Source organism: Patella vulgata, chromosome 6, assembly GCF_932274485.2.
Source record: "Patella vulgata chromosome 6, xgPatVulg1.2, whole genome shotgun sequence".
Taxonomy (NCBI): domain Eukaryota; kingdom Metazoa; phylum Mollusca; class Gastropoda; family Patellidae; genus Patella; species Patella vulgata.
Genome location: NC_065884.2, coordinates 57,825,294 through 57,836,459, shown reverse-complemented (window position 1 = coordinate 57,836,459; position 11,166 = coordinate 57,825,294). Strand labels below are relative to the sequence as shown.

Genomic DNA, 11,166 nt, shown 5'->3' with positions numbered 1-11,166 from the left:
TAATATTTAACTCCAAACTTTTTAGTTTCTCAGTGACGGCAATGGCTATTAATCCTTAACAGAGTAGTCATTTGGAATTTAATTCAATTTTTCAAATACGTATTTACGGAATTAGATGTCGAATGTATATAGGCCTATACCACAATGACTCTTCCCAAAAATGGCTGCGCCCATGGTGAGACGAAGTTCTGCGCTAATAAATAACATTTTTAGCAATTATATAAGAACAAATATTTCAAAATGTAAAAGATCAATATCCATTTCAAAGGTTAGTGGTGGGGATCACACCTCGCAAACCCATTTTGGATATGAAAATATTCCCGAAGATGAAAAGGAAGAAAGAGGTAACAAACTTCCAGATTCTTGCGTTTTTTACCGGGTGAATAAATCGAAAGTAGTGGAATTTTTATGAGTTTATTTTATATGCCACAATACAGTTTGTGTTGCTACTTACTTTGGCGTGTATATCGTGAAGAAATTACAAGTAGCCTAACTTTCGGTAAATCAAATTTATCTAACCGTCAGCTTCACAAACTATTTGAGGTCATACCCATATTCTAATTATAATATTGGGGGGGTGGGGGTGGCCGAATGGTTAGCATGTGTGCGCTGTATCATAAGGTCTGTCATTGAGTCAACTAGGGTGGTTTCGAATCCCCGGTTGTACGTGACAAGAAGTAGGGTCGCCTGTCCAACCTCGTGGTTTTCTCCGGTTTCCTCCCACTGCTAAAGACCCCTATGTACGTGCAAGCGAATTATTGAAATAAAACTGAACCATGTATGAGTCCCAAAATGACCTGGTTTGTGTCGAGTGGACTTTAATTCCCATCTCTCTCTCTCTCTCTCTCTCTCTCTCATTATAATAAGAATTTACCATTGATACACCATATTTCCAAATAAATATCAAAATATAAATTCAAAATGTTTATTTAATGTTGTGAACAAATGAACTGATTTGGAGCACTGGTCTATAAAACATAATACAAAATCTAACATATAAGCTTATTTTTAAGTTAAAACTGAAGTTAAATTTTTAAATATCATTATTTTGCTTTACATGTTTGTGGGTTGTTTTTTCTTCTGCTGCAGTGTATAAAGTTTTTGAAAATGTTGCAAGTAAATATGATCTGATGAATGATGCCATGAGTGCTGGAATACATAGATTATGGAAGGATTATTTTATAAGCAAAATGGCACCAACACCAGGAACGCAATTAGTAGATGTTGCTGGAGGGACAGGTGTGTATTAACCAATATGCCATTCTAAGGCGAACACAGAATTAGTTAAGACTGATGTTATTGTTTGGATGGTTTTGTTTTTTCTCTTCAGTCATGCACAAGCAAATGAGTCAAGCTGGGTACATATTGACCCACATTATTTGGGTACTGTATATTATGGTACTACACTAAAATGATACCAAGTCAAGTACAGGCCAAGTTTCTAGTCATATTTTCAAAATTTATAATCTGTTCTGTGATAATTTTTTCATTTCATTCATTAAAAGTTTTATTGAAATATAAATTATACCTTATTCAAATTCAAGAAAAATTTGTTGTTCTATATACTGGTATTAAAAATATTTCCGGTTTCTGTATTCAAGAAGCTGTCACTTCGAGTGGGGAGAATAATGATATAGGTTGAACTAGACTCAAGATTAGTCATAAGATCAAAACAATTATGATATATCGTGATATATCTGTAACAATAAAGAACATTTAAAACAAATCATCTCTCCAATATTTTCCAATAACTATTTAATATATATCAACCCTCCAATATTTTCCAATAACTATTTAAAACATATCCCTCCAATATTTTCCAATAACTATTTAAAACTTATATCTCTAACTTTTGTTGATGGCACGTTTCATTCAGGTAATGTAAATGCTGGACAAATAGAGAAGAGTATGAGATTTATTTATCACCTAACCTTTTCTGACACACACAAATAAAAAAAAATATTTCTTTGGGTATAAATCAAATTCATGTAAAGCAATATCTAAAATTGAATATGAAAGATATCACACAAGCAGTATCTACTGAAATGAAAGGAATTGGGGTTTAACGTCCTACTGATCTGCTCCGAACTGGGCTAATGAAGATGAGCATACGTCATACATTGTGCTATGAGGGAAATTTTGTCCAGACAGTGGCACTACGGCCTACTTTTATATCGAATTCAAACTGTCAAGGGATCTTTTACGTGCATGCCAATTTGTACACGGGAACTTGGTTTTTCGTCCCATCTGAACGACTAGACAACTGTCCTTATCAGGCTGTCCGTCCTGCATCACTGACAAGGGGTAACCATGTCTAATATCTTTTTTATTGACCTTTCCTAAAATTTTGTTACAGGTGATATAGCATTTAGATTTTTGAATTATGTTAGAAATGAAGAAAGTGAAAATTATAATAATCAAAACAGACAATTTGATGTAGAAACTCCTCCAGAATTACGAAGCATTTCAGAATTAGATGAAACCTCTGAATCTGGAGAAGGCAAGACGGAAAAAGCAAAAAGTTTTGTAACAGTTTGTGATATAAATCAAGCTATGTTAGACGTAGGAAAATCAAAAGCAGAAAATTTAGGTTTTTCATCAGGTACAGTACTGTAAGTCAGCACATATATATATATACACACACTTAGGCCATATAAAAATAAAACTTTGGTTCTGAGCTTCTTTGACATGAAATGAGCCATATGATCTATTTTTATTTTTAAAAATAAACAATAAAATGGTCCTAATATTTCCCACAGTAAAGGGAAGTAACCCTATTAAATGTTTAGGATTGAATTCAGAAATGTCTAGAAGGCTCATTTATGATTTACACAACCCTGATAAATAGCCCTGAACAATCGTAAATTGATTCATTGTTATCAGGAAATGGTTCCCATTTATTTGTCTGTTTAATTTTAAAGATTTGTCAAATTAATTATTTTATGAATGAGAAAGAAATGAATGCAGTGATACACAAGGAGAGATGGAAGAAGCAGCATTCACATTAGAACTAGAAAATCTCTGCTTACTTCGGTAGAATGATCAAGTTACTGTTAGCTTACAGTAATGTTAAAATTTAGATATGCGTATCATGAGAATTAGTATGGTAATTGTACAAATGTATTCTTGTAAACGGCATGAATAAACAGATGATGAATGGCATACACTAAAGGAACCCTTGGCAGTTGGAATTTAATAAAGAGCAGGAGAAAACACTGTTGTCCGGACTAAATTTCCCTCATGGCACACTTCATGTCATAATCCCGCCTTTCTTAGCCTGGATGGTCCAAAACCTATTGCAATTCGTTTCGTTTGATGTGAGATAAAACTCTTTCTTATATAAAATGAAGTATTTAATTTGTATTTCAGAGACTTGTTTTATCCAAGGTAATGCTGAGAATTTACCTCTAGAAAGTAATAAATATGATGTGTATACTATAGCCTATGGTATCAGAAACTGTACACATATAGATAAGGTAGGCTTCATTTTGCTTGGTTTCTTGATGAAATAATTTGGCTACTTTGGCATTTTTTGTATAATATTTATGAGTCTGGATTCAGATTTAGGATAGAAAAAAAATGCATACTGAAGCTGTAAAGAATCTAGATGTGATTTGTTGCAACAATCAAACACACCTGGATGTGTCTATGTCTGGATTGATAATCTTTAGGAAACAAACAATATAGATTCTGTATTTAGAAAGAATCGAGATTTGGATTTGTAGCAATGAAACATGCCTTGAATGTGTCTATTTGTTTATAATCTATCCAGGTGTTACAAGAGGCTTATAGAGTATTAAAACCTGGTGGTAGATTTATGTGTTTAGAATTTAGTCATGTGACCAATCCTTTAATACAGCAGTAAGTAGATTCAATTGTCTTTTTTTCGAGGGATAATCTGATACTCAGAATACTGAAAAATATTAGATCTATTTGATTTTATAGTTTTCCAGCATTGATTTAGATATTTTGAAGTTAATCCTTAAACAAACTACAGTCTAATTTTATCTGCTTGTTGAGTGTTCAGTCGTAATCAGGGCATTTATTTATGAAAAAACTTTTATCTCCTATGTTGTTACTTTAAACCATTATTCTCAAATTACGTTCAATTTTGCAAAATATGAAATGGAGTTTAGTGTCTTACTTTCCTGTAATGACAGTGGCACTGAAGCCTCCTATCATACTGATTTCTAACTACGTTGCCAAGGGACCATTAATGTCCTGCCAATGGTATACAAGGGACATCAGATTTTTGTTTTATTATTCCATTTCGTTTTTCCTGCATCACGGACAAAGAGAAACCGGGCTGGAGAATCCAGGACCTCCATGTTAGTATGCCAGTGCCATATGACGCAGCCATAGTGTCTCCATCGGTCATCCATAAGCTTTATTTGCACATAATGGTATGTGTATTTCTTTTGTGAGATATTAATGCTCCAAACTCCTGATTTAAATTCATATTAAAGAATATTCAGGCAAAGATATTTGGTTTCAAAAACTTTTACAATTTATAAAAATCACCAGTTTTGTCAAGACCAATGTATTTTTTTGTTTCAGACTTTATGATAGTTATTCTTTTCAAGTGATACCTGTGATGGGCCAGGTCCTAGCTCAAGACTGGAAATCTTATCAATATCTAGTTGAAAGCATCAGACAATTTCCGAAACAGGTAGAAAATATTCTCAATTTTTTATCAGAATTTTTAATTGCTATCATCCAGTGGTTTGGGTTTGGCTCACTTTAGGTTATATACAAAAACATTTCTGGTTCTCAGACAATCCTTAAAAAAGAATCTAATAGGCATACTCCGCGCAGTGTTTCGTTTGATTAGAGCTAATCCCACTACTCACTGCTGTAAAGAAAGCAAATTCTTGTTCTAAATTATGACTGGTCAATAGTCTGATTAACAACCAATAGCTAACTTCGTAACAATACCAAACAGAGCTCCAAATTGGACCAAATGTGTTTACATAACGTTAGGTCATGACTCACGATTTTATTATGCCCAATTAACCAGTGCATATGCATAGCAGAATATTGCAGAAAAACTAATTGTGTGACAAACTGATATAATGTAAACAATATTGTTTTGAGACAAACAACACTTTCACCGTTTTTAATACCTTAAATCAATGTCCAAAGTTTTAGGGAAGGCCCCTGATTAAAAGAAGGGCTGTCATGTTGCTGTGCTTGGGGATACTATAGAGTTGATTGAATGGGAAGAATAGACACACTCCCTCCAAAGCACAAGTATCAGGAGCTAATCCAGCAATGGCCAGAGAGGGATTTCTCGGGCCATTGCTTCAGGAATATGTCTGATAGGAGGGTTTTATTAACCAGTATTTTGTTGGGTTTTTTCCTTCAAAGGATCATATATGTTTATGTGACTGGTATTTCCCTTCAGATGTTACAATCTTCAATACTGGAAACTTATAATTATATACATACAATTACAGGGCCACAGATAGTCACCTACATTTTAGTACAACATACACGATTTCAGCACAGGTTTTAATTTAATTTAAATTTAATTTTTGCTTCAAATGAAAAATATAGTGGCCTAAATCCGAGGAGAAAAATGATCTTTGAGTATAAGGTGCGAAAAGAGTGAATTAAGCTGATTTTCACGTTATGTCACAAATTGTTTGAGTGGCATGTAGTAACTGAATGAGAATGACACATGACACAATTATATGGGATACTTGTTACTTGAAAGTTTAATTTATGTTGACGTTTTGATGAGGGTTATCTCGTCTTTATCAAGCAAAGAATGGTTGATAAAGACAAGAGAACCATTGTTGAAATGTTGCCAGAAATATTCATTGGGGGTCAATGAATCCAGTTGGTCTTAGGGTTTAGAGCTACCCAGTCCACCCCTGACTGTTTAAATGCGGGGGTTAAATGCGGAATTGTGGCCATATGGTAGTAAACTGCAATCTTTTTAAAATCAAAACCGAAATAAAAGAAATACCAGCGGTCCAGGAGTGATTGATGGTGCCGGTTACAGGATTTGGTTGGAACAATGGAAGGGCAGCAGGAAAAGAGGACACAATATTGTCATTAGGGCAATGATGACATTGTCACAGTATTTCCATGAGTATAATATGAGGTAACTCTTTTGAAATGCAAAGGTACTTTTTCAGGGAGGGCACTTTTACAAAAGGGAGGGCACATATCCACCTCTACTCCAATATCCTGGTTGGAAATCTCATTGGATTTGAGCGTTATCAAATATTTGGAATGAAGCCAAACTAGCAGTTAAAAGAAATTAACATTTTATACTAGAATATTCAGCAGTACCTGAAAATATTGAATGTTTATTTATTTATTTTGGCAAGAACTCCCTTTTTGAATAATTAGACTCATCCTCTGTTTCATGAGGGCATTTCACAAATACATATTTTGGATCAGTCCATTATTCACTGAAAGGTGTATGTGTTTCCTTGACACGTCTGCTTATGCAATAAAAGTGTTACATGATGAGTTTTATTAGTTAATGTTTTTACCAGAGTAAGGTGTTCTGACAAGACTTCATATGTTTATTTTTGTGAGATAAGAGACTGATATCTATGTTAATGGGAACAGGTGGGGTTCCATTACATGTAACTTAAGCTGATAACATGAAAAATATTAATCATAACCATTATACAGATTTATTTATAGCAAGAAGGATATATTTAAAATACATCATAAGAGAAATATTAGAGATGAGATTTAGATTGCTTTTTTTGATAAATAAATGTATTTAAAAATTCTCGATCCACGAAATTTGATTAACTGAAATTACTTCTACTATAATGTGAGGGTACTGTGGTATGTGGGATTGGAGTGGATTACAAAATTTGAAAATTGCCTAAATGGTTGTTAAAGTGTAGAGGTGTTTGGTAAACTGCCCCCTTGATCCCCTCTCCTAAAAAAAACCGATATTATGCTGGTGACCTAGCAAAAAAACCCTACAATATGGTTGGACAATATCCCCTAACTGAATATTCTCATAACACAGAAAAAAAAAATGGATAATATTCTATAGCCATATTGGGGCAGGGGTGAGGTCTTACACACTACCCATACAATCTTAGATCAAAGCAAGGTGTATCATCTCCTAAGAACTGAAAAATCAGTGAATTTGCAATAGAGATGACCAAACCTCTCCACAGAAATATCTGTTACATTACAATACTGTTACATTATATTTCCTATAAAGGACCATCAAATGGAGTTGGGACCTATGCTGAAACATTGTTACAATGCCTAGGAAAGCATCAAATAATTGCAGTATTTTCAAATTGTGTGAATTGTAAATTATATCAGAAGATAATTCACATGACATCGATAAAATATTTTATTTCTTTTCAAAACAAACTTGGATTAGCCACCATCTGTTTCGTTAAAAAATTGATTATTGTAAAAATCAATGTATCTGAAAGTAGAACTAAAATAGTTTGTCCAACACACTCCAAATTTGTATGTCAGTATGGTATATAGATAGACTTATTTGGAAGAAATATATACAACATAATAAATGAAATAATTATATAATTCAGTATAAAACAAGGTTTGAACTAATTTGAAGCCCCTTTAATTTTGGGGCCCCTGGTTGCATCCCAGCCCCATTTTTTACAGCTCAATCTAATACCTTAGATAAAGTTAGCACTGTTTACGTCTGCTTAGTTGTCTTGTCAACTACTGCAGGTCCTGACTTTGTGGGGGGTTCTTTGTTATCCTTCTATGCCATTATAGTTCTCTCTATTCTAAATTTCATTTGGACATAGTTTCCCTTTTAGACTCTAGCTGTTTTGGCCTTATAGCAACAAATTGTGACAGGTGTTGTGTATATGGCCGGGTATGGGGCTGGAGGGGAGCCATGGTGGCTAAGTGGGTAAGACGCTGGTTTGCTAGCCTGGAGGTCGCGTGTTTGATCCCTGCATTAGCCGAGAAAGTTCATCAGGAGTTTCTGGCGTGGTTTTAAATTCAGTGGTGCTAGACGGAGGGCTTGACAAAGACATCTGTCTAGTCATTCAGATGGGAAAAAAACCCAAGGTTCTGTGTATACATTGACATGCACGTTAAAGATCCCTTGGCAGTTGGAATTCGATAAAAGTGTAAGCCATAGTACCGCTGCCTGGGCAAAATTTCCCTCATAGCACACTGTGTGACGTATGCCTGTCTTCATTAGCCCAGTCAGAGCAGAACAGTAGGACATTAAACCCCCATTTCATTTCAATTTTTTAGGCCCACATTTAAATGGGGTCGTATATTACAGGGTTCCCGCAGCTTCGTCAAACATTTTTTCAAGGATATTCAAGGATAAATATATGTCAAATTCAAGGATTTTCAAGGACATTTTTTAGCCTAAAGTTTTCATCTTAAAAATAACCAAAACATTACCAACTATTGTTATTATCTCATATTTAAAAGGAATTGAAGACATTTGAAACAAACTTAAAGATCTCAACTGAAATTCAAGGATATTTTCCTATTTCCACGAAATTCAAGGATATTCAAGACCTTGAAAATGAAATTTTAAATTTAAGGATATTCAAGGATTTTCAAGGACTGCAGGAACCCTGTATTACTGTCGCCACCGTCCATCCGTCTGTTGGTCCTGCCTCTACAATTGCTTGTGGACACTCTACGGACTAAAGTTAATATCCGATTTATACACAACATTTAAGTTCATGAGCTGAAGAATCCTATTGATTTTCAATGATTTCTGACAATTACTGCCATAGTTATGGCCCTTGATCACTCAAAAAAATCTTGTGGACGCTTTAGAGGCTAAGTTAATATCCAATTGACTTTAATACAGTGTTTAAGGTCATGAGATGAAGAAGCCTATCAATTTTCAATGATTTCCAATGATTATGGCAATTGATATTAAATGTTTTGTATGCTGAATGTTAGAACAGGACAGAACTAGAAGCTGAATGGGTTGTTAGTCATGGTGTGTTAAAAATGTTTTCATTTCTGACAAAAGGAGAAAATATGCGACAACCCTTGTTGACTTTCCCGACAACTGAGCTGCTGTACGTGGGCGTATGTTATGTTGTCTGGCAACCTATCTTTATTCTTTCTGGAACAACTTATATCACTTTGTCCTAAGGCTTATCTGTGGCAGGTTCCCAACCTAGCTGATAATGTTGTTTCACCTTTACATTTGGTTTATTTTGGTAGTTTGTCTAATATTTTTTATGTTGTTGTGAAAGACTTTGCCAGTCACTTTGACATTGTGGATTTTCTGTTATGTTTATATTCTTGTTTGGCCTTATCTGGGTTAATATTGTTCATAAAACTGTTATGGTGTATGTATTAAATTGGATTCAGGTTAACATGTATTAAATGAAATGAAATGGGGTTTAAGATCCCACTGTTCTGTGCTATTAAACATTGTGGATTTGAATGCACCAGTTATAAATATGTGTATTATATAACTGTATCTGAGTTATCCACAGGTCTAACATCCATGGTAACACAGTAAATCTTTGATTGTCAACTGGGTCATTATTACTACACCGCACCATGTAGAAAATAAATAGCAGGGTAATTTTCATATCACTTAAAAATATAAGCTAGATAACTATTTATAACACGCCCAGTAAGTAGCCTGGCATCCCAAATTATTATCTATAATCCTATGAATGAAATGTTGCCGATGTCAATCGTTATCACACAATAATTTTTTATCTGTAACTATAACCAATTCTCTACATGTGTCACACCTGGAACCTCATTTGTGATCACACAATATTTTAATCGTTTTCCATTCACATCTGAAATTTATCCATCAACAGGGCTCCTGATTATTAGCTACTAGCTGGATACCCGTCTTCTGTGACCTTGGTTAGGGTGTGCGTGTTGTATAATCAGGTCTGTCATTGAGTCATCTATCTGGCGTGGCACGGTGGTTTCCAATGCCCGGTTGTATGTGACAAGGAGTAGGGTCGTCTGTCCAACCTTGTGGGTTTTCTCCGGGTCCTCCCACTGCTTAAGACCCCTACGCGCAAGTGAATTATTGAAATAAAATTGAACCATATGTTAGTCCCAAAATTACCTTGTTTGTGTCGAGTAGACGTTAAACCCCATTTCTCTTTCTCTCCCCCGTTTATTGTGAATTTCAGATAACTTTAACAGCTAAAGTTATCTGATAACTGGTACATATTTCGTCTAATACGAAGAACTTTAAGCCAATCAAATTTAAATTATCTTTGATAATTACTATTATGGTCATTACTCTTGATCAGTTTTAGCGTAAGTAATTAAAGTTCTTATTACCTGTGTGTGTGAAATAGCTTTATTTACTGTTCGCTTCCACCGAAGTGATATCGAAGTCATATAAAATATCAGGTTTTATTGTCTTTTAAATGTTCTGGTTGCCTACAAAAACCTTTGTAAACCGCCAGATGACTTTAGCAGAGGTGAGTGCATGTTTCTTGACAATGTGTTAAATCTGGTACATTATTTTACCTATTGTAACCTGTTTAACTCTTTTATTTTTCAGGAGGAATTTGCTGAAATGATCAGGAAAGCAGGTTTTAAAATGGCAAAATATGAAAACATAACATTTGGAGTGACAGCAATACATTCTGGATTTAAAATTTAAATTAGGATAAAAATTAAAATTGTATAGAAGATGAGACTTGTGAATACAGTGTATTTATATATAAATTACTGAAAACTTGTTATTTGTGTGAATTTATCAAATAAAAATGAATGGTGTTGCTTGTAGCTAACCTATAGGTAAGGCAAAATCTCACTAGTGGATTGACCCTTCAAGACAAAAACCTAGCAAGTCTTAAAGAATAAATCCTTCTGGGTTTGTGGTCAGCTATTTTGAGAAGAATTCTGAGGACAACTAAATAGGACTTATTTGGATTTTTCCATAGGCCAAAAAATCTGCAACTTTTTGAACTAATTTTACTATTCACAATAAAGGAGATAGAAAAAGAGAAATGAGGTTTAACGTCCACTCAACACAAACTAGGTCATTTCGGGACTAACACATGGTTCAATTTTATTTCAATAATTTGCTTGCGCATAGGGGTCTTTAGCAGTGGGAGGATCCGGAGAAAACCCACGAGGTTGGACAGACAACCCTACTCCTTGTCACGTACAACCGGGGAATCGAAACCTCACAATAAAGGATTTTTCCTATAGATATTAAACCGC

The 11,166-nt window shown here is 34.4% G+C and overlaps 1 protein-coding gene across 2 annotated transcripts; it reads left to right on the top strand.

The window, feature by feature from the left end:
* Nucleotides 1–143: 143 nt before the first annotated feature.
* LOC126824146 (2-methoxy-6-polyprenyl-1,4-benzoquinol methylase, mitochondrial) lies at nucleotides 144–10,678 on the top strand. Of its 2 annotated transcripts, none has more exons than XM_050553319.2 (7): nucleotides 144–344; nucleotides 1,090–1,239; nucleotides 2,357–2,602; nucleotides 3,370–3,476; nucleotides 3,773–3,861; nucleotides 4,558–4,669; nucleotides 10,499–10,678. In XM_050553319.2, exons 1-7 carry the CDS (start codon nucleotides 161–163, stop codon nucleotides 10,598–10,600), a joined length of 990 nt encoding a protein of 329 aa, XP_050409276.1. In that variant the 5' UTR covers nucleotides 144–160; the 3' UTR covers nucleotides 10,601–10,678. The 2 variants fall into 2 exon arrangements, with proteins under 2 accessions (XP_050409276.1, XP_050409277.1); XM_050553320.2 differs by lacking the exon at nucleotides 144–344 and adding an exon at nucleotides 419–499.
* The last annotated feature ends 488 nt before the right edge of the window (nucleotides 10,679–11,166 follow it).